This window comes from Orcinus orca, chromosome 7 (assembly GCF_937001465.1).
Source record: "Orcinus orca chromosome 7, mOrcOrc1.1, whole genome shotgun sequence".
Classification (NCBI taxonomy): Eukaryota; Metazoa; Chordata; class Mammalia; order Artiodactyla; family Delphinidae; genus Orcinus; species Orcinus orca.
The window spans coordinates 66,652,536-66,676,773 of record NC_064565.1 but is presented as its reverse complement, the minus strand read 5'-3'; the positions used below and the strand labels follow the sequence as shown (position 1 = coordinate 66,676,773).

At 36.1% G+C, this 24,238-nt stretch overlaps 1 protein-coding gene across 5 annotated transcripts in view; it reads left to right on the top strand.

Annotated features, from left to right (window-relative positions):
• The window catches only part of SESTD1 (SEC14 and spectrin domain containing 1), a 142,980-nt gene that overhangs the window by 83,594 nt on the left and 35,148 nt on the right, over positions 1 to 24,238 (top strand). For all 5 annotated transcript variants that reach the window (XM_004267380.4, XM_033423659.2, XM_033423660.2 and 2 more), the window contains 4 exons: positions 7,687 to 7,800; positions 14,114 to 14,211; positions 16,421 to 16,476; positions 19,899 to 20,110. In XM_004267380.4, the coding sequence (XP_004267428.1) occupies positions 7,687 to 7,800; positions 14,114 to 14,211; positions 16,421 to 16,476; positions 19,899 to 20,110 (480 nt within the window). The remainder of the gene's footprint in view (positions 1 to 7,686; positions 7,801 to 14,113; positions 14,212 to 16,420; positions 16,477 to 19,898; positions 20,111 to 24,238) is intronic.

Here is a 24,238-nt window from a genome sequence, read left to right as displayed (position 1 = left end):
CATAGATTTTGGAAAGTTGTATTTCCATTTTCATTTGTCTTCAGGTATTTTCTCATTTCCTCTCTGATTTCTTCATTGACCCATAGGTGTTTTTTGTAGCTTGTTGTTTAGTCTCCACATATTTGTGGTTTTCCCATTTTTCTTTCTGTAATTGATGTCTAGTTTATTAATTCTGTTGTGGTTGGAATAAATACTTGATATAATTTCTGTTCTCTTAAATTTGTTGAGACTTGTTTTGTGGACTAGCTTGTGATCATTCCTGGAGAACGTTCCATGTGCACTTGAAAAGAATGTGTATTCTGCTATTTTTGGATGAAATGTTTTGTAGACATCTGTTAAGTTCAGCTGGTATATTGTTTCCTTTAACACCACTGTTTCCTTACTGATTTTCTGTCTGGAAGATGTCTATTGATGTAAGTAGGATGCTCAAGTCCCCTACTACTATTTTATTGGTTTTTCCGTAACATCTTATGGGAAAACCGAAATGAACTTTTTGGCCAACCCAATATTATTGTCAGTTTCTCCCTTTATATCTGTACTATTTGCTTTATATATTTAAGTGCTCCTGTTTTGGGTTTATATATGTTAACCAGTGTAAAATCCTCTTCTTGTATTGATACCTTTATCATTATATAATGTCCTTCTTTGTCTTTTGTTATACCTTTTTTAAAAAAAAGTCTGTTTTGTCCCTGCTTTCTCATCATTTCCATTTGCATGAAATATCTTTTTCCATCTCTCACTTTCAGTCTGTGTGTACCTTTAGCACGGAAGTGAGTCTCTTATGGGCAGAATGTAGATGACTCTTGTTTTTTATCCAGTCAACCACAGTGTGTCTTTTGATTGGAGCATTTAGTTCATTGACATTTAAAGTAATTATTGATAGGTATGTACTTATCGCCATTTTATTACTTGTTTTCTGGTTGTTTTTGTAGTTTCTTCTCTGTTGATTTCTTCTTTTTGTTTCTTCCCTTGTGGTTTGATGATTTTCTTTAGTATTATGCTTGTGTTTCTTTCTTCTCAGTTTTTGTGTATTTGTTGAAGGTTTTTGATTTGTGGTTACCATGGGCTTCAATTATGTTGACTTATAACTATACCTATTTGTTTTAAACTGGTAGTCGTTTAAATTCAAACACATTCAAAAATATCTACATATTTTACTCCTTCCACTTTGTGGGTTTTTTTGTTTTGTTTTTTTTTGCGGTACGCGGGCCTCTCACTGTTGTGGCCTCTCCCATTGCGGAGTACAGGCTCCAGACGCGCAGGCTCAGTGGCCATGGCTTACGGGCCCAGCTGCTCTGCGGCATGTGGGATCTTCCCAGACCGGGACACGAACCCGTGTCCCCTGCATTGGCAGGCAGACTCTCAACCACTGCGCCACCAGGGAAGCCCCACACTTTGTGTTTTTTGATGTCACATTTTATATCTTCATTTTATGCCTTCACTGTTTATATAAAGTTATAGTTGCTGTTATAATTTTTTGTGTTTTAATCTTTGTACTAGCTTATTTAAGTGGTTGTTCCTCAGCCCTAACTGTATATTTGCTTGTCCTACTGAGATTTTCCCTTTTCCATGGATTCTTACTTCCCTTCACTTGGAGAAGACCCTTTAACACTTCTTTTAGAGTTGATTTAGTATGAACCCTTCTAGTTTTTGATTGTCTGAGAAGTTTTTTTTTTTAGTCCCTTCTTCGTTCCTCAGTGATAATCTTGCTGGGTAGAGTATCCTAGGTTGCAGTTTTTTCCCTTTTAGCACTTTAGGTATATCATGCCACTGTCTTCTGACCTGCAAAGTTTCTGCAGAAAAATCAGCTGATAGCCTTATGGGGATTCCCTTGTATATGAATCTCTATTTTTCTCTTGCTGCCTTTAGAATTCTCTCTTTAACTTTTTCCATTTTAATTATGGTATGTTTTGGTATGGATCTGTTTGGTTTCATCTTATTTGGGACCCTGTGTGCCTCTTGTACATAGATATCTGCTTCTTTCTTCAGGATTGGGAAGTTTTCAGCCATAATCTCATTAAATACATTTTTGATCCTCTTCTTTCTCTTTTCTCCTTCTGGGACCCCTATAATGTGAAAGTTGATATGTTTAATGTTATCCCAGAGATCTCTTAAATTGCTCTCAGTTTTAAAAATTTGTTTTTCTTTTTGCTGTTCTGACTGGATGATTGCCATTATTCCGTGCAGAAGACTGCACCACTTAGCCTGCTATTCATTCCTTCTAGTGTGTTTTTTATTTCAGTTATTGAATCCTTCATTTCTGATTGGGTTTTTCTTGCTTTTTTCTAGTTCCTTGTTAAAATTCTCACTATGTTAATCTATTCTTTTTCCTAATTCAGTTAACATTCTTATTACTAAAGCTTTGATTTCTTTTTCTGTAAATTGCTCATTTCTGTTTCATTATTTTTTCCTGGTTATTGCTATTTCATTTGAGACCAGTTCCTCTGCCTTTCATTTTACTTAACTTTCTCTGTCTCTATGAATTTTGGTGAAATAGTTACCTATTGTGTCTTAAAGGTTTGTCCTTCCGCGGGATCGTTCATGTACAGACTGCATATGCCCAGTGCCCAGTGGTTGGAGAGCTGGATTTGACGTGGATGCCAGTCATGTCTTTCCTCAGGGTATAATGGCCACTATCACCTTGGTAAGAGGTGGTGCTGGAGGTGGAGGTGCCAGGGCTGTAGCCGGGTGTGAGACGAGGCTTCTCCTCTGCTCAGTGGCCATCACTGGCCTTTCAGGTGTGGGGTCTGATCCCAAGTTGGTGAAGCAGAAGCCTTGAAGGTCAGGCCTGCTCTGACTTTGTTCCCCTTAAGTGTGTGCTTTCTACTTTCCCAGCACCATGACCCTTGACCCAGAGTGGGGGAGTGCTGAAGCAAATGGGGCCTGTGTGCACTCTTGGCTTATTTTGCTTGCAGACAGATTCTAAGCTGCACCGCCTTGCAGGTGCCAGCAGTTGTTTCTCCCCCTTCATTCAGACCCCAGCCAATCACACCCACAGCCTCTGCCACCATTGCCCTGTCGTGAAGCCACACCACAGGGCAGGTGGGGCCTTGTGGTCTCAGCGTGTATTGGGAGGTGAGCTGTAGGGGAATGGCTGCTGTCAGAGTTCTGGGCTGCTTCTGATGCACTGCCTGAGTATGTGCCAAGAGTGGCTGTCACTGCTCTCTGCAACCGAGTTGCCTCTGAATCCACAGCTGAGCTTTCTCCTGGTCGTGTGACCCCCTAGATCCAGTACGTCTTGCAACATGGAGTAAGCAGACCTGGAGCCTTTGCTTGGCTTCGGCTGGGATATGCACTGAGGCAGTCACAGGAAACCCTGCAGCCACTGGACGGTCCTCACTCTGTTCTCTCCGCATTGCCTCATGGGCACACCAGCATGCATGCTTCTCACAAATGGAGTCCAGGCTTCCCATACTCCTCCAGTTAGTCCCAGCAATCGTCCAGCCAACCACGGGCCTGTCCCCGCTGTGTTGGACCCCAAGAGTGAGATGCCCAGTCTGTGGCTTGAACTGCTCACTCCCCAGGGCGGGTCTCCACCCATGTAATCTTTCTTTTCTTCTGTGTCCCCTTTCAGGGGCACAGCTCCCGACCTTATTATGTCTTTTCCCTTCCTACCTGATTCCATGTGGATCTTATAGCCTTTCTTGTATGGGAGTCTTTCTGCCAGTTTCCAGTTCATCTTCAGTGAGAATTGTTTCACATATAGATGTACTTTTGATGTGTTCATGAGGAGGAAGTGAGTTCCACGTACTCCTCCTTGGCCATCTTGATTGATCCTTTGTTCTTTAATTTTTAAAACTCACTTGTAAATTGGCTGGACCTGGTATTTTCTTTCTGGGAAGGTTTTTTTAAAAGAGATTTATATGTGTTTTAGTTTTTTAGTATTTTTATTATAAGGAGTTATGAACACATCAAAAAGTAAACAGAATATTATAGTTAACTCCATGTATCCCTATACCCAGTTCCAACAACTGTCAACCCATGGGCCACCTGCCCCATCCTTACCCCTATCCACTTCACCCAAGGAAGGCTGGGGATGTTATAGTGAAGGAAATTTAAGACATTTGAATATCTGCAGACTCTTTTTTAAAAAATATAGCCCAAGACCATTAACATGCCTTAAAATAAACAGTTCCTTAATATCAAAGAGCCAGTTGGTATCAAATTTGATGAATGTTATAAAAGGATTTAGTAATATATAAAAATATTCTGTATAAATAATATATTTTAAAATTTATTCATAAATTTATACATAAATTGTGAATGCACACAGATTGATTTATTTCTTTGAATTAGGATCCAGATACTGTCCAGATATTGTGCTTGGTTTGAGATGCCTTTCCAAATGGATAGGTGTTAAAATCTTGTTAATGATTTCTGATTTGATTGGTTATTGATTTCTAACTTAATTTCATTGTGGTGATAGAACGTTAGAAGTTATTTCCTTTGAAATGTACCAAGGTTTTCCTTATGCCCTAATATACACTCAAGTTTTAAAATATTTCTTGTTTGCTTAAAAAGAATATGTAATTCTCTTATTATTGGTTGTGGAATTTTGAGTTAGTCCATTAAATTAAGCTTTTTAATCTCAATTTCTCTTTCTCTTTTCTTACACAATTTTTTTTTTCTTGGGGAGACCAGGATATGTGTTTTACAGGATTTTTTGTTTCAGTGAGCATCCACGTGGTATAGTTTAACATATCATTCTCCTCTTTTGCATCTCTGTATTTCCGTGAATTCATAGTTGGATTCAAACAGTTGATTAGATTAAGACCTGAATTTCTTTTTCCAGGGCTGTTCATTGGTGATGATGTTTCCTTGATCATGAGGCTCGTAGCCTTCTTTTTTTATGATATTGGCAGCCATTGATGTTCAATGCCTAGATCCTTTAGTTTATTAAAGAATTTGAATTGATAAGCAAATTGTTACTTATTTGGCCAGTGGAAGCCTTTTCCGGACCTTTTGGCACAACCCTAAAAGTTTTGGATGGCTTTCTTGATATTTGAATGGGAAGATGTTACAAGGTCACCATGTGTATTTCCAGCCCCAGATCTAGAACTGGCCATTTCTCCAAGGAACCTTGATTACGTTTAGGGGGAAACAGTGTTTGAAGACAACAATCTGGGATGCTAGGAGTGTGCATTTCTACAGAATGCCTTTGTCATTATTTCTAAACGTTGCAGTGGACAGAACTAGAAAATTTATATTATGTGAGTGTGCATGTTTTTATTTAAAATGAAATACATCATGAGTTTAATCTGATACTTCCAATTCAAATTGAAGACCATAGGGTAACTTTTTCCCTTTCCTGTCTTCCCTCTCAAGAATTCTGTTTTCTCAAGGACATGAGGGTTAGGAGAATAAGAATAACGCATATTAATCATTTGCTATCTTTTCCATCAAGTGATCTCTGAATAGCAATGCTAAAACTACCACTAACAGTATGATCACTGAAAATGAAAAGAATCTAGTGATTCACTTCACCTCATTGATTATAGGTGTTCTGGGGTTTTTTTATGTCAGTTTTGATAAATTACTTTTTTTATAGGAATTTGTCCATTTCTTCTAAATTTGCATAGTTATTGACAAAAGCATGTCCTGTGTCCATCTGTATCTTTTAAATCACTGCTGTCTATGTAGCCATGTTCTTTTTATTCTTAGTGTTATTTAAGTGTACTTTCCTTTTCTTCTTGCTTTACGTTATCAGAACTTTGTTGATTTCATTTTAGTCTTTTCAAGGAACAACTTTTGGCTTTATTAATTTCTTAATTTCTCCCCTTCCTTCTCTCTTCTTTGGATGTATTCTGTTGTTCTCCTCCCACTCCCTGCCCCCCAACTTCTTAGGTAGGTCACTTAGCTCATTATTCATTAGCCTTTCTTTTCTAACATAAGCATCCAAGGCATTTAATGTGTTGTTATCAATAGCAATTTGTTATAAACCCTAATTATGACAGGATTTATTTTTCTCTGATAGTTTTATGAACTTTAAAAAATTTTTTATTTTATTTTTTATTTATTTATTTTTGGTTGCATTGGGTCTTTTTTGCTGCGTGTGGGCTTTCTCTAGTTGCATTGAGTGGGGGCTACTCTTCATTGCAGTGCGTGGGCTTCTCATTGAGATGGCTTCTCTTGTTGCAGAGCATGGGCTCTAGGCGCACTGGCTTCAGTAGTTGTGGCTCATGGGCTCTAGAGCGCAGGCTCAGTAGTTGTGGTGCACAGGATTAGTTGCTCCACGGCACGTGGGATCTTCCTGGACCAGGGGTTGAACCCGTGTCCTCTGCGTTGGCAGTGGATTCTTAACCACTTTGCCACCAGGGAAGTCCCCTTTTATGAACTTTTGATACCATGTTTTTGTTATCTTCCTAAGGTGACTCCCCTTCCACCCTTTTAGCAAAGCATTTTGTAGTCTTGGTTATTTCCCCTTATTTACTGTTTACATTACAACTTCATATATAGTATGGATATACCTAGTTTTGCATATTGGGTATGTTTCTGAATTTTTCTTTTCCTTCTTTCTTTTCCTGGTAGTTCTTTCACAAGTCCTCCTTATGTTGTTGAGTTTATTCCTCCCCTTTTTTTTAAAGTTAAGTTTATCAAGGTATAATTTACATACAGTAAAATTCCTTTTTTAGCCTACAATTTTGAGATTTGACAAACAGATATAGTCATAAATCCTTCATCACAGTTAAGATACAGAATAGTTGCATCATCCCCAAAGATTTGCTCCTCACATTTGATAGTCACCCCTTCTACCGCTGTCTCTATGGTGCCTGTCTTCTCTGCATATTCAGACTAGTTGGTTTTTCTGTGACCTCAGCTCTCTGAGGAGTTTCAGAAAAGTTTTAATTTTGTAGATTATCTGGGCTTTGTTGTTGTTTAGGGTGGGAATGGTGCTCTTTCCAGTTGGACACGTTATTTTTCTTATCAAGTCTTTTGCATTAACACTACCATTTGAATATCTTTCTCCCACATATGTATTTTTTTAATACTCATGTATATCTTCATTGAAGTTTTATTTAGTGCTAAAATGGTATCTTTGTTCATTTTGTAATTTGTATTTGAAATCTTTTAAAGTTTAAAGAGTATCATTTTAACAGGTAAGTTTCAAGTTTATGAATTCTCTGAACTTCTCCCTACTTTCTAGTTCTGTTTTTCAAATTAAATATTAGTATATGTTATCCTGAGTTTTACTCTACTATTAGAGGATATGTTTTGTTAATATATAATCAAAGGAATGATAGAGAAATTTCATGTTAGAAATGTATATCATTTTTTGATTTCCAGATTTATTATTCATTTGTACTTATTATTGTAGTGTACCTAGCTAATTTTAAGACCATGTGAAAATTCTTTGACGAATACATCTTTGTACTAAAGGGATTGATTTTTACTACCAAGAAATTATTCATATTGATAAGATTTGAAAATATTTCATCTGAGCTACTAATGTCTCTTATTTTTTATAATGTGTTATTATAAATGGTTTGTGATAGCTTATTTCTTAACAGCCACAGTTTATTGAATTGATTTTAAATGCTGTTGTATTATTTAAATAAATATCTATGTAATATTTCATCATGTTGGAAATAGTATTGTATATGCTAATCAATTTTACCTCCTCATCACTTTTCATGGACATTAATAGTGACTAAGTTTTTTTTTTTTTCCTTCTTTTCACCTTTCTAGGTTATTTTAGTGTCTGCCAATAAATTGACTCGTTATATAGAACCATGCCAGTTAACAGAAGATTTTGGTGGGAGTCTCACCTATGATCATATGGACTGGTTAAATAAGAGGCTGGTTGGTATATTACAATGAGAAACATGTTATTATATATAAATAAGACATATTTTGATAGCTTTTTAATTTTAATCAACTGAAAGGTAGACTGTTTACTTTTTACAAAACTAAAGAAATATAATGCATACCATATGGTAGCATAATGCTTGAAGGCATATACTCTGGAGTCAGACTCACAAATATTAGCTATTACTGTTGTCATTAGTAGCAGTATTATAGTCAAAGTTGTAAATCTTTTGAGTTGAATAACAGCAGCATAATTTCCTGAGAGGTAATCTAGTTGATACACCAAATTTTTTTTATACAGCAGGTTCTTATTAGTTATCTATTTTATACATATTAGTGTATATATGTCAATCCCAATCTTGCAATTCATCCCACCACAACCCCACCCCCCGCTTTCCCCCGTCGGTGTCCATACGTTTGTTCTCTACATCTGTGTCTCTATTTCTGCCTTGCAAACCAGTTCATTTGTACCATTTTTCTAGATTCCACATATATGCGTTAATATACAATATTTGTTTTTCTCTTTCTGACGTATTTCACTGTGTATGACATTCTCCAGGTCCATCCACGTCTCAACAAATGACCCAGCTTCGTTCCTTTTCATGGCTGAGTAATACTCCGTTGTATACATGTGCCACATCTTCTTTATCCATTCATCTGTTAATGAGCATTTAGGTTGCTTCCTTGTCCTGGCTATTGTAAATAGTGCTGCAGTGAACATTGTGGTACATGACTCTTTTTGAATTATGGTTTTCTCAGGGTATGTGCCCAGTAGTGGGATTGCTGGGTCATATGTTAATTCTGTTTTTGGTTTTTTAAGGAACCTCCATGCTGTTGTCCATAGTGGCTGTATCAATTTACATTCCCACCAACAGTGCAAGAGGGTTCTCTTTTCTCCACACCCTCTCCAGCAGTTGTTGTTTCTAGATTTACTGATGATGTCCATTCAAACTGGTGTGAGGTGATACCTCATTGTAGTTTTGATTCACATTTCTCTGATAATTAATGATGCTGAGCAGCTTTTCATGTGCCTGTTGGCCATCTGTATATCTTCTTTGGAGAAACGTCTATTTAGGTCTTCTGTCCATTTTTTGATTGGTTGTTTGTTTTCTTAATATTGAGTTGTATGAGCTTTTTCTATATTTTGGAGATTAATCCTTTGTCCATTGATTTGTTTGTAAATATTTTCTCCCATTCTGATGGTTGTCTTTTCATCTTGTTTATGGTTTCCTTTGCTCTGCAAAAGCTTTTAAGTTTCATTAGGTCCCATTTGTTTATTTTTGTTTTTATTTCCATTACTCTAGGGGTGGGTCAAAAAAGATCTTGCTGTGGTTTATGTCAAAGAGTGTTCTTCCTATGTTTTCCTCTCTAAGAGTTTTACAGTGGCCGGGCTTACATTTAGGTCTTTGATCCATTTTGAGTTTATTTTTGTATATGGTGTTAGGGAGTGTTCTAATTTCATTCTTTGACATATAGCTGTCCAGTTTTCCCAGCACCACTTATTGAAGAGTCTGTCTTTTCTCCATTGTATATCCTTGCCTCCTTTGTCATAGATTAGTTGACCATAGGTGTGTGGTTTTATTTCTGGTCTTTCTATCCTGTTCTATTGATCTGTATTTCTTTTTTTGTGCCAGTACCATATTGTCTTGATTACTGTCGCTTTGTAGTATAGTCTGAAGTCAGGGAGTCTGATTCCTCCAGCTCTGTTTTTTTCTCTCAAGATTGCTTTGGCTATTCAGGGTCTTTTGTGTCTCCTTACAGATTTTAAGATTTTTTGTTCTAGTTCTGTACAAAATGCCATTGGTAATTCGATAGGGATTGCATTCAATCTGTAGATTGCTTTCGGTAGTATAGTCATTTTCACAGTATTCATTCTTCCAATCCAAGAACATGGTATATCTCTCCATCTATCTGTGTTATCTTTGATTTCTTTCATCAGTGTCTTATAGTTTTCTGAGCATAGGTCTTTTACCTCCTTGGTTATTCCTAGGTATTTTATTCTTTTTTTGCAGTGGTGAATGGGATTGTTTCCTTAATTTCTCTTTCTGATCTTTCATTGTTAGTGTATAGGAATGCAAGAAATTTCTGTGCATTAATTTTGTATCCTGCAACTTTACCAAATTCATTGATTAGCTCTAAGAGTTTTCTGGTGGCATCTTTAGGATTCTCTATGTATAGTATCATATCATCTGCAAACAGTGACAGTTTTACTTCTTCTTTTCCAATTTGTATTCCTGTTATTTCTTTTTCTTCTCTGCTGTGGCTAGGACTTCCAAAACTATGTTGAATAATAGTGGTGAGAGTGGACATCCTTGTAGACATCCTTGTCTTGTTCCTGATCTTAGAGGAAATGGTTTCATTTTTCACCATTGAGAATGCTGTTTGCTGTGGGTTTGTCATATCTGGCCTTTATTATGTTGAGGTAGGTTCCTTCTCTGCACGCTTTCTGGAGAGTTTTTTATCATAAATGGGTGTTGAATTTTGTCAGAAGCTTTTTCTGCATCTGTTGAGATGATCATATGGTTTTTATTCTTCAGTTTTTTAATATGGTATATCACATTGATTGATTTGCATATATTGAAGAATCCTTGCATCCCTGGGATAAATCCCACTTGGTCATGGTGTTTGATCCTTTAAAGTGTTGTTGGATTCTGTTTGCTAGTATTTTGTTGATTTTTGCATCTGTATTCATCAGTGATATTGGTCTGTAGTTTTCTTTTTTTGTAGTATCTTTGTCTGGTTTTGGTATCAGGGTGATGGTGGCCTCATAAAATGAATTTGGGAGTGTTCCTTCCTCTGCAATTTTCTGGAAGAGTTTGACAAGGATGGGTGTTAGCTCTTCTCTAAATGTTTGATAGAATTCACCTGTGAAGCCATCTGGTCTTGGACTTTTGTTTGTTGGAAGATTTTTCATCACAGTTTCAATATCATTACTTGTTATTAGTCTGTTCATATTTTCTATTTCTTCCTGGTTTTGTCTTGGAAGTTTCTACCTTTGTAAGAATCTGTCCATTTCTTCCAGGTTGTCCATTTTACTGGCACAGTGTTGCTTGTAGTAGTCTCTTATGATGCTTTGTATTTCTGAGGTGTCTGTTGCAACTTCTCCTTTTTCATTTTAATATTATTGGTTTGAATCCTCTCCCTCTTTTTCTTGATGAGTCTGGCTAAAGTTTTATCAGTTTTGTTTATCTTCTCAAAGAACCAGGTTTTAGTTGATCTTTGCTATTGTTTCCTTCATTTCTTTTTCATTTATTTCTGCTCTCATCTTTATGGTTTCTTTCCTTCTACTAGCTTTGGGTTCTTTTTGTTCTTCTCTAGTTCATTTAGGTGTAAGGTTAGATTGTTTATTTGAGATTTTTCTTGTTTCTTGAGGTAGGATTGTGTTGCTATGAATTTCCCTTTTAGAACTGCTTTTGCTGCATCCCATAGGTTTTGGATCGTCGTGTTTTTGTTGTCGTTTGTCTCTAGGTTTTTTTTTATTTCTTCTTTGATTTATTCAGTGATCTATTGGTTATTTAGTAAGGTATTGTTTAGCCTCCATGCGTTGTACTTTTTACTTTTTTTTCCCTATAATTTATTTCTAATCTCATAGCATTGTGGTCAGAAAAGATGCTTGGTATGATTTCAATTTTCTTAAATTTACCGAGGCTTGATTTGTGATCCAAGATGTGATCTGTCATTGAGAATGTTCTGTGGGCACTTGAGAAAAAAGTGTAATCTGCTGTGTTCAGATGGAATGTCCTATAAATATCAATTAAATATATCTGGTCTATTGTGTCATTTAAAGCTTTTGTTTCCTTATTAATTTTCTGTCTGGATGATCTGTCCACTGGTGTAAGTGAGGTGTTAAAGTCCCCCACTATTATTGTGTTACTGTCGATTTCCTCTTTTATAGCTGTTAGCATTTGCCTTATGTATTGATATGCTCCTGTGTTGGGTGCATATATATTTAGAATTGTTATAACTTCTTGGATTGATCCCTTTATCATTTTGTAGTGTCCTTCCTTGTCTCTTGTAAGACTCTTTATTTTAAAGTCTATTTTATCTGAGTATTGCTATTCCAGCTTTCTTTTGATTTCCATTTGCATGGAATATCTTTTTCCATCCCCTCACTTTCTGTCTGTATGTGTCCCTAGATCTAAAGTGGATCTCTTGTAGACAACGTATATATGCGTCTTGTTTTTGTATCCATTCAGTGAGCCTGTGTCTTTTGGTTGGAGCTTTTAATCCATTCACATTTAAGGTAAGTATTGATATGCATGTTCCTATTACCATTTTCTTATTTGTTTTGGGTTTGTCTTTGTAGGTCCTTTTCTTCTCTTATGTTTCCCACTTAGAGAAGTTCCTTTAGCATCTGTTGTAGAGCTGGTTTGGTGGTGCTGAATTCTCTTAGTTTTTGCTTGTCTATAAAGCTTTTGATGTCTCTGTTGAATCTGAATGAGATCCTTGCTGGGTAGAGTAATCTTGGTTGTAGGTTCTTACTTTTCATCACTTTAAATATATCATGCCACTCCCTTCTGGCTTGTAGAGTTTCTGCTGAGAAATCAGCTGTTAACCTTATTGGAGTTCCCTTATATGTTCTTTGTTGTTTTTCCCTTGTTGCTTTTTTTTTTTAAAACGTCTTTATTGGGGTACAATTGCTTTACAATGGTGTGTTAGTTTCTGCTTTATAACAAAGTGAATCAGTTATACATATACATGTGTTCCCATATCTCTCCCCTTGTTGCTTTTAATAATTCTTTGTCTTTAATTTTTGTCAATTTGATTACTGTGTGTCTTGGCGTGTTTCTCCTTGGGTTTATCCTGCCTGAGACTCTCTGCACTTCCTGGACTTGGGTAGCTATTTCCTTTCCTATATTAGGGAAGTTTTGGACTGTAATCTCTTTAAATATTTTCTCGGTTCCTTTCTGTCTCTTCTTCTTCTGGGAGACTGTAATGCATTTGAATGAATGTTGGTGCATTTAATTTTGTCCCAGAGGTCTCTTAGGCTGTCTTCATTTCTTTTAATTCTTTTTTCTTTATTCTGTTCTGTGGCAGTAAATTCCACTTTTCTGTCTTCCAGGTTGCTTATTTGTTCTTCTGCATCAGTTATTCTGCTATTGATTCCTTCCAGTGTATTTTTCATTTCAGTTATTGTGTTGTGCATCTGTTTGTTTGTTCTTTAATTCTTTTAGGTCTTTGTTAAACCTTTCTTGCATCTTCTCGATCTTTGCCTGTGTTCTTTTTCCGAGGTCCTAGATCATCTTTACTATTATTATTCTGAATTCTTTTTCTGGAAGGTTGCCTATCTCCACTTTATTTAGTTGTTTTTCTGGGGTTTTATCTTGTTCCGTCATCTGGTACATAGTCCTCTGCATGTCCTTTTGTGTGTCTTTCTGTGAATGTGGTTTTCATCCACAGGCTTCAGGATTGTTTTCTTCTTGTTTCTTCTGTCTGCCCTTGATACACCATTTTCAGAGAGGATATTTAGACAGCAATATGAGTTGAAAAGCAGTTTGACAGGTTAAGGTTTTCATTTCTGAAAATATATCTTCTTTTTCGGGGCAGACTTTGGAAATTTGCCACTCTGTATAATGTAGTATTGTTTAATTGAACTGCCAGGGACTAAAAGAAAAAACTTAAAATTTGCTCACATTAGATTATATGCTAATTTTTTTTTTAAGAATAATGAACTTTTGGATATTTGAGAATGGGTAACCAGTTCTGTTTTCACCATATTTGAACAATGATATAAAACCAATGAGTGTCTATTTTATTCTAAGCAGAGTTGCCCAAATCCCTTTTTTGAAATATTTTAAGAAATCATGTTAAGATTATAACTAATTTATTTTTATGCTACATGCTTATATATAAGACTTCTTAAGTATTAACATGCAACCAGAATGATTAATAGAATAACATAAAGAAAAGTTCTTTAACTGGAATTAGAGGGTTAGAACTGGTCTGAATAATGTTCATGTAGTTAAAACTGTTGTTGGTACACATATTTCTCAAGGGAATAGGAATAAATATAAACTTGTATCGGGAATAAAAATAATTTCTTAATGTGTTTAAATTAAAAAAATTCTTTATCCATTAAAACTATTCATTGTTTTAGGAAGCAGTTTTGTCTTCATTGTTTTAATTTTGTCTTCATTGTCTGCATTGTCTATGCTGTGTGGTCTGGTGATTAAAGTGTACTAAATGAGGTCCAGAGAGGGAACCAGAATCCTGCTTGACTAATTCTGTTGCTCTTAGTTGAAAATCCTTATGTACATATCAACTTTTAAGATCATCCTTAACATGTTAATAAAATCTCATACTTTAGGTTTTTGAGAAGTTTACAAAGGAATCTACATCATTATTAGATGAACTTGCTTTGATTAACAATGGAAGTGATAAAGGAAATCAGCAAGAGAAAGAAAGGTAAGTGTCTAGTGTCCTACAATTACACCTTTGCAAAGCTATAATTAGTGTGTTAAAAGATAACCTCTGTTGTTAATGCAAGCCAAGAGAACTAAGGTAAGCAAGCCTCCATTCAATCAAACTTGGCCTATAAAAGTTGTATTAAATTTATTTTTTAATACTTGAGAATTTGCTTTACATATAAAATTTATTGATTTGAATCCAGGTTTCTTTACAGAAGACTTTTAATTTTGTTGAATAATAATATATTTACCTTTTCCTGACACTGTGTAAAATAATTATTTTGCAAGAACATGTTTTCAGAAGGAAACAATTTTCTGCCTTTTTAGAGTTTTACTTTGCTTGTAAAGAATATGGAAAAGGTTGCAGCTTGAAATAAAATCATTATAACCTTATTTACATATGTTAGCACTTAAATGCCTATCTTGTGGAACTCCTACATCCTTGTAAAATATGTGATATTCATGAGTTTAACTTCAGGAATTTAGTATTTTATGACACTGGATCTAATTGTAACTACCTAGATTTATCATTTTACAGATTTCCATTGAACTTTTCAACCTCAACAGTTTTCAGACCAATTTCCTCTCCCCAGGTAAAAAGTACTGTAGGAAGCAAATTAATCCTCAGTAACAAAGTAGTCACTAGGCAGTAATTTTTCATTAGGAAATTTGAAAGGATCAGCACTCATCCTTGTCTGTCTCTTTTGAATCTGACCTTGAAAATACAATGGAACCTTGATAGAATGCATCTTGTTATTCCATGAATCCAAATATAGTCGCAGACCAGTTGACTGAGATAATGATATAGGAGGGATGTGAGAAGATCATAGTTTAACACCAAATCTTGATTTAAAATAAAGTAAAAATATGAAAACAAATGGTTTGAATATAAATCTAAAGTTACAACAAACATTTAGGAACATTACTATCTTATAGATAGACGCCATATAAAAATGTAAATAACAATTTTACATATATGTAAATATGTGAGTGTGTGTATAGACATCACACACACATACTTATATACTATGGAATTGAAAATATCACTCAAGTTACTTGACAAAAATTTGCCAAACCTCTTGCTTTCTGAGTAGTCCAGCAGAGTAAATCTGGTGTTTCTCAAAATCATGTTCTCCAGGAAAGACATCCTAAGAGGGTACTGGTAGAAAATGAGTTCATGGTCATAGAGTTTAATGCTGTTTACTATGTTTCCTTCTCTGGGAATGACTGTAAACATTTACAGATTACATGTTCTGAGAAAGTGTTGCAGTAAAGAAACCTGTTTAATTGCTTTCTTAAAATTTCCCGTACTTACATGACAGTGGAACCCCATCTTCTCTACTCAGTAGTATCTCATTCAGTGTTTTGGGAAACACTGGGAAACGATGGTTTGTGTGACTACATGAAGTGTCAAGTGAAATCTTGTATTTGCCAATCCCTCCCTAAGAAACTCAAGTGTTATTACTTAGTCTCTTTTAAACCCCACACAATGAAGTCCCTCTTGCAAATTTTCATCACCTTCTTTATGTCAGTCCTCAGGAAACATCTGGGCTATGCAAGAGGTGAAGGCCTAGATCAGTTGACAAAAGTGAAATGTATAGAGCAAGACCTGTCAGTTACAGTAGCAAGGCCCTAGGCTTTGATTTGCCAGGTACTCTATCTTTCCTTCATCTTCTCCACTTTCCATATATGTTTAAGAAAATAAAGCCCATAGTCCAGCTGCAAATGAAACATAATTAGTACATAAAGAGTGTACATCTGCTAGGGTACACATACATATGAATATCAAGATTGCTATAGATAGGTAAACTTTGGATTGGAGGATGGCTGCACACGATTTTAATGTTAACGTTTCTGGATTATTATATAGTGACAAATTTCAGTTTGAAGCAGATATCCAGTGGAAAAATAATAAAATGGATTCCTTTGATATACTTGAAATAATACTGTAGTTAATAATGATAAATTATATTTTTCCAAGTAGTATATTTTGTTTTTTATCACATAGATATTTTTTTGGCTACTAGTGTTTAATTATCTGTAATGGGTTCCTGATGCTTAAGAGAAATTAGCCTGGTAGGACAGTATGCTTCATATTTTCATATTTGTAGGCCCCTGTTTTGGTAAGTATATGTAAAGGATTTTTTTAAGTTATATAAATAGAAATACATATAGTTAAAAAAAAATACTCTTTTGGTGCTTGCCAGGTCTGTGGATTTAAACTTTCTTCCATCAGTTGATCCTGAAACTGTTCTTCAGACAGGTAAGATGAAAAAACATATTTATCAGTGATAATCATAATCCATTAAACCAACCATACATTAATTGGCTCATGAAATAAACATTGATTTGAGTATGTATTATGTTGTAGAAACTGAAGGAGAAGTGTTTCAAACTGCTCTTTGGTTTAGCCTAAGAGTGTGTTAATAAACTCTACAATATTAAAAATTATTAATAATGATCAATTATCTTGAAATATTTGAATTTATTTCTTTATGACATGAAGATAAAAATTTCTATTTGATGGGTTTGCTATGAGGATTATTGAATATGCATTGTGTTTCTAGCATTGTACTTTTATGTATTTTCATATTTCATTCTTCTAAGTACTCCTTGAGATAATTAGTATTATTTTCTCTACTTAAGGAAGCCAAGGCTTAGAGACATTAAAAAACTTGTTCAAGATCAAATAACTATTAAGTTCTACCACCATAGCACTAAAAAAAGGTCTAAATCCAAAGCCACTAGTTGTACTGTTTTACAATCATCTGTGTAAAAACACTTACCACCTTGCAATGGCCTTTCACGTAGTGTGTGTTCAGTGCTGCATGGTTTGTATATTCCAGCCCCAATAGCTTTAGTAGTAGTTTCACAGATTCTAGAGAACACATTGGAATTCTTTTAAATGAAAATACCTTAATTTTATTTCTAATATATTTTTCTAATAGGGCATAGTTCTAATCCTACTGCATAGCAGGTACTATTCTAAGCACTTTATGTATGCTAACTCATTTATGCTTCACTACAACCCACTGAAGTAGGTACTGTTGTCACCCCAATGTTAAGATGGGGAAACTGAGGCATTAAAAGGTTTAGTAACTTGGGCAGATTACACAACTAGTAATGCTAGATTTGAGACTTTAACCAAGGCAGTTTGGTTTCGAAGTATGGTCTTTGAAATCATTATGTGGTTCTGCTTCTCTAATGTAAATGGTATCCACAAGGAGCACATTAAAGGTAACAGTCATCAAAGAAGAAAAAATGTATATATTCTGATCTTAATGACTTTTATGGAACTATATATATAAAGAATATGAATGTGGGCTTCCCTGGTGGCACAGTGGTTGGGAGTCTGCCTGCCGATGCGGGGGACACGGGTTCGTGCCCCAGTCTGGGAGGATCCCACATGCCGCGGAGCGGCTGGGCCCGTGGGCCATGGCCGCTGAGCCTGCGCGTCTGGAGCCTGTGCTCCGCAACGGGAGAGGCCACAGCAGTGAGAGGCCCGCGTACAGCAAAAAAAAAAAAAAAGAATATGAATGTGTGTGTGGATATATATAGAAAGACTTTCCATAAGTCTTCAAAACAGGTGTCCTTCCAATTATAGAGTATAACAAAGAGTAAAGAAATAAATTCTGAATATCTTCGTTGTATCGATTCAGTTTTCCCGAGTTTTTTCAGTACGATTTAGATCTTACTTCCTGAAAGAACAAAGAAATAATTGTAATCTGTGAATTACTGCATGTTTAGAAGGTACAAGAGACTGTCAGTAAAAATATTGCTTTAGATTCAAAACTTAGTTCCATGTTTATATTTGTTTTAAAAACTGCTTAAGCCATTGAATTCAGAAACTTGTTACATTTGTATTTTAGAATTATCTGTATACGTCACTAAGTCCTTTTTAATATGCTATTGACTCTTAAAGTAGAAAGAGTATAAAATGGGGACGTTTAAAACAATCTTGGATATTCTTCAGAAATTGGAAATACCTCCAAATCATAATAAAAACTGTTTCTATTATTTAAAGCCATTTAAGTTTAGGACATTTTCTTGAATAGAGATGAAGAGAAGAGAATTTAAATGTCTGCATATTTTGGGTTCCTTAATGATAATTGGAATAGTATTATCCTGGAAAAACAATTTGCAATTTATTCACTTAAAAAAAATTTTTTTTTTTCTTTTTTGATGGAAAGGATAGTTTTCTTTGTTTTGGATGCCAGCAACTGAGGTGTAGGGCAGACTCCTGTTCAAAGGCCAACTCCCTCCTCCCCGACTGATGATCAGCGGGCAGGAGCTATTACAGACGGAGGGAGGGGGCTACATGCAGAAACAGCATAGTCAGCTCTGACAGTCATCTTGAAATTGGACATCAGTGGTCTGACCAGCGTCATCTTGTAAAATTGTTAATGTTATACTTACAGCTTTAGATGTTGCACATTCTATAATTTTAACTTCTTGTGCATGAGTGATTTTCTCCATGAGTTTGCTGTAATCAAATAACATTGAGTGCAGTTCTTACATTAGTGTGGCCCCTCACGATTCACAGTTAATATGTTGTAGAAATTTATATAAATAGAGATTACTTAAATGTTATTTTGTACCAGTAGTAAAGACTTTCTCCCTTTAATCATACATTTGTTACACACCAACATTTCTTTTAGGTGCTATGATTAAGGTTATGGATTAATAGTGAAATCCTACAACATAATGCTTAGTATTGATTAGTACTATCAGACAAAACATACTAATTAGTACCATCAGACAGAAATCCCAGATTATAATTGTACTCTACAGAGAAATGGTTGGCACAATGTCCTGAGGAGTGAATCCACCAATAACAAGAATGTGATAGATAGAAAGATAATTAGGTCTAGAAAATATATATGCCATATATACTATATACTTACTATGTAGTATGGCATATATAGTATATATGACACAGATCTTCCTCAACTTACAATGTGATTACATCCTGATAAACCCATCGTAAGTTGAAAATATCATGTTGAAATGCATTTAATACACCTAAAGTACCGAACATCATAACCTAGCCTAGCCTACCTTAAACGTGCTCAGAACACTTACAGTAGACTACAGTTGGGCAAAATCATCTAAAACAAAGCCTATTTTATAATACAGTGTTTAATATCTCATGTAATTTATTGAATAATTTACTGAAAGTGAAAAACAGAACAGTTGTATGAGTACAGAATGGTTGTCAGTATATCAGTGTTTACCCTCATGATCATGTGGCTGACTAGGAGTTGCAGTTCACTGCTGCTGCCCAACATTGCAAAAGAGTATCGTACTGCATATTGCTAGCCCAGAAAAAGAAAAAATCAAAATCTGAAGTACGGGTTCAACTGAATGCACCATCATAAAGTCGAAAAATTGTAAATCAAACCATCGTTAAATCGGGGACTGTCTGTATATGATAGAGCTATGATACACGACATAGTATATATCCATATGTATATGTATGCATGCAGTTTTCCTATTTATTTATATATAAATTGAGAAATTGCATTTTAGTACTTAAGACCTGGTAGGTAAATATATAGGCAGATACGTTCTAAAAATACATAGGCAGATACGTTCTAAAAATAAGGGATTAGAATTGAGAAGATTGAGAAGTAAGATTTATATTTCTTTATGGGTATTAATTATAAGTATCTTTCCTTCTTAAAGGACATGAATTGTTATCCGAATTACAGCAGCGTCGATTTAATGGCTCAGATGGAGGGGTCTCGTGGTCTCCTATGGATGATGAATTACTAGCACAGCCCCAGGTTATGAAATTATTAGATTCACTGCGAGAGCAATATACCCGCTACCAGGAAGTTTGTAGGCAACGTAGTAAGCGTACACAGTTAGAAGAGATTCAACAGAAGGTGATGCAGGTAGGTGTCTGATTCCAACATATTAAACTCTTTTTAAAATCTAAATTTTTTTATGTGTGTGTGTAATTTCTACTCTGTACCTGATTTTATACTATGCCTTATTTACATTATATAGAGAACTTTAGAAATGTCAAACCAGACTCTCAAACTATTTTTACAATTAGTATTTGCGTTTAAATTATATTATTTCTACAGTGATGACATTGAGCATTCAGCTCACTCTATCAGAATTTCAAAAATAACTAGCTGTTGGAAACATCACCTGTGGTCTCTGTATTCTTGTAATAAATAACATTTTATTGTTGACCTTAGATTTATTTTAAATTTCTAATAACTTTGTTGTTGTTGTTAATTTGGGCATTATGAAGAGTTTTTCTGTCCTAGCAAAATGTTAATGTGTAATATAAGTAATTATAATATTAAGTTTCCTTATTTATGATACTGATAGAAAACTTCAAGTAGATTTAATTCTTATGAATTTTTAGTTCCTTTTAAAATTGATTTTTATAAGTAGGCAAAAAATGCTAAAAATCGATACTAAGGAAGACATTTCTGTATTTAGACTACATTCTGGATTTTGATCTGTTGAATTATTAAGAAGTAAATCTTAAATATTTCACTTTAAAAATCCAGATTAGGGGATTCCCTGGTGGCGCAGTGTTTGAGAGGCCGCCTGCCGATGCAGGGGACACGGGTTTGTGCCCTGGTCCGGGAAGATCCCACATGCCGCGGAGCGGCTGGGCCCCTGAGCCATGGCCGCTGAGCCTGCGCTCCGCAACGGGAGAGGCCACAACAGTGAGAGGCCCGCGTACCGCCAAAAAAAAAAAAATCCAGATTAGAAGTGTCCCAAAGTTTTTAATCTACATTCATTTATTAGATAAGTATTTGTTAAGTACTTACTATATAGAAGGCATTATGCTTTTTCTACAGGATATAAAGGTGAACTTGGGTTTTGCTACATTAAACTTAAGAGGGGAGAGAAAGTGTTAGGTGTCACAAGGGAATGACTGAAGTGCTGTGGGCATTCAATGGAGGGATTATTCCCCTGGTTGCAAGTGATCTCGGAAGACTTAGTGGAAAGAGGTAGTGCTTGAGCTTGTCCCCAAGAATGTGTAAGATTTCACCAGGCACCTCCTTTAGGTTTTAAAGGAAAACTGGCATTCTGTGGAGGAGAAAGAATAGCATGAATAAACAATAACATGAAATCCCAAGTTCTGCTGAAGAAAAAGGCAGCAGTAGGCACCAGGGAAAGTGTTTGGCCTTTGAGTCATGGAACATAGTGAGCATGCTCTGAATCCCAGTTCTTCCACTTATTTGCTGTGTGATTATGGTCACATTATTCACCCACCTGAGCCTCAGTTTGACTTCCTTCTTTCTTTATTCCCCTTCTTCTCTTTCTCTCTCTTCCTTCCTTCTTTCATTACATAAAACAGGGGTAACAGGAGCTCTTTTGAAAGGTTTGTTGAAAGAACCCAGCACTCAGCTAATGGAAGCTATTATATTTGTTCCCATTGAACTAGATTGTAGCCTAGAATTCTAATTCAGCTGTTGGAAAACTTGTTCTGTAAAGGGCCACATAGTAAATGTTTAGGCTTCTTGGACCATACAGTTTTTCTTGAACCTGTGGCTATTTAACTGCCTTTGTAATGCATAGTCATTACGTAAACAAATGTGTTTGGCTGTTTCAGTAAAACTTTATTTATAAAAACAAGTGGTAGGGCTTCCCTGGTGGCGCAGTGGTTGAGAGTCCGCTTGCTGATGCAGGGGACACGGGTTCGTGCCCCGGTCCGGGAAAATCCCACATGCCGCGGAGCGGCTGGGCCCGTGAGCCATGGCCGCTGAGCCTGCGTGTCCGGAGCCTGTGCTCCGCAACGGGAGAGGCCCGCGTACTGCAAAAAAAAAAAAACAAGTGGTAGGCTAGAATTGGCCTGCAAGCTGTAGTTTGCTGACCCCTGACTAGAGCATCAGGGTGTCATGGGGAAAAAGGCTTGAAAGGAGGGAAGGAGTTGGATCATGGAAGATCTTGAATTCCAGGCAACAGGATTTAGGCTTTATCTCATGATAACTACATAGAAACTGAAGATTTCTGAGCATATGTTAATTATATATAATTTTTTCTACATAATATATTCATAAATTAAAGATAGCTTGTATTAAACTCAGGTAAACTTTAAATAGCTTGAGAGTATCTTTGAAAACCATAAAGATGAAATAGCATAGTGGTATACAAGTACCCCAGTAACCTGGGTCCACTCTCTTCTGCCACTTTCAAGTTTGTTCTTGGGAAGGAAGTGTACTCCTCAATGCCCTAGCTTCCTCCTCAGTAAAGTGAGGAAAACAATAACAATAATAATAATAATACCTACTTAATAGGGCTGTTACAAAGATTAAGAAGATAATTTAAATAAAATGTTTAGCTTGGCACATACGAGTTTTTATTAGTATCATTTATTATTTGCTCACTCGTTAAAGAAATGAGTATCTACAATAGTGTGACATTGTGCTCGGTGGAATGTAATGGTGAGTAAAAACAGACAGGGTGTCCCGCCTTTTGGTGCATGGCTAAGTAACTACACAAATAGTTGTAAAATTGCAACCACTCAAGTCCCAAGGAGAGTGAAGGGAGGAAGCGTGAGAAAGAAGATGATATCAGAGGTGAAGCATTTTTCTGGCTTGCAAGACTTAATGGATGATGGTGTTGTCTAATTAGGGAAATTGGGCAGGTTTGGGTTTACGTGCAGATGGAAAAGGTGTGGAAAATCAAGAGTTTGGTTTTAGACATGGTGAATTTCAGGAGACTTTGAGACACCTAAGAATAAGATATATAAAGGTAGTCCCAAACAGGTCCAGAAGTGAGAAGTCTGGGCTGGTGACATACTTGTTTGTCATCTGTGTATGAATGGTAATTAAAGCATTGATGTGGGTGAGAATTTCCCAAGGAAAGAGCTGAGAGTAGATGAGAAGAAGGCTTTGTAACTGAGCTTTGAGAAGCTCCAGCATTTAATGACAAGATAGAGGAGCATACTCCTGAAAAGAAGGCAGTGGAGGATTGGCCAGAGATGAAGAAGGAAAGTGTGAACAGCTCTGTGTCATGGAAGTCAAAAGAAGAAAGCATGTCAGGGGAGGAGTTGGGAACCCTGTCGAATGTTGCTGGAAGATTGAAAAAGAGGAAGACTTAACATGTTCACTAAGAATCCACAAGGTCAAGGTCGTTGGTGATCCCAGGGTATGGAGTAGCAGGGCCAGTAGCACATTGGACTGAATTCAGGAATGAAAGTGAGGTGTGGTGAAGGAGACGTGGAGTGTAGGGAACTCGCTGAGAGTTTTGTCTCTGAAGGAAAGACGAGAAACAGAGCATTGCCTAGAAGTGAGGGTGTATTAATTTGCTAGGTCTGCTGTAACAAAGTACTACAGACTAGGGGACTTAACCATAGAAATGTATTTCCTCATTTTTCTGGAGGCTAAAAGCCCAAGATCAAGGAGTTAGCAGGGTTGATTCCACCTGAGGGCAGTGAGGGAAGGATCTGTTCCAGGCCTCTCTCCTTGGCTTACTGATGCGTTCTCCCTATGTCTTCATATCATCTTCCCTCTATACCTGTCTGTGTCCAAATTTCCTCTCCTTTTAAGAACACCAGTCATATAAGATTAGGGCTCACTTTAATAACCTCATTTTAATTTAAGTGCCTCTTTAAAGACCCTGTCTTCAAATAAATATGGTTACATCCTAAAGCACTGGGAGTTAGGACTTCAGCATATGGGGAGTGTGGGGACACAATTCAGCCCACAGCTGGGGTCAAGTGTAGTTTATTTTTGTTAGTTTGTGTTTGTGATATGGAAAACTAAGAGGCTTAAATTCTAGGGGGAAAGTATATGTTTGGAAGGAGGAGTTGAACATGGAGGAGAGAATAATTAATACTATCAAGTTCGTGACAAGGTGGAAGTGAATGGACTCCAAAGCAGAGCTGAAGGGATTAGCTTTAGAATGGAGGAGGGAGAACTCTTCCTTTGTAACAGGAGGGAGATGGTAGGATGATCCAGAGTTGCCTCCATATATATAAGTCAGGCATCGAGAAGATGAAGTAGTTCTTGAGTGATTAGGTTTTTTTGATTGTTTTTTGTTTGTTTGTT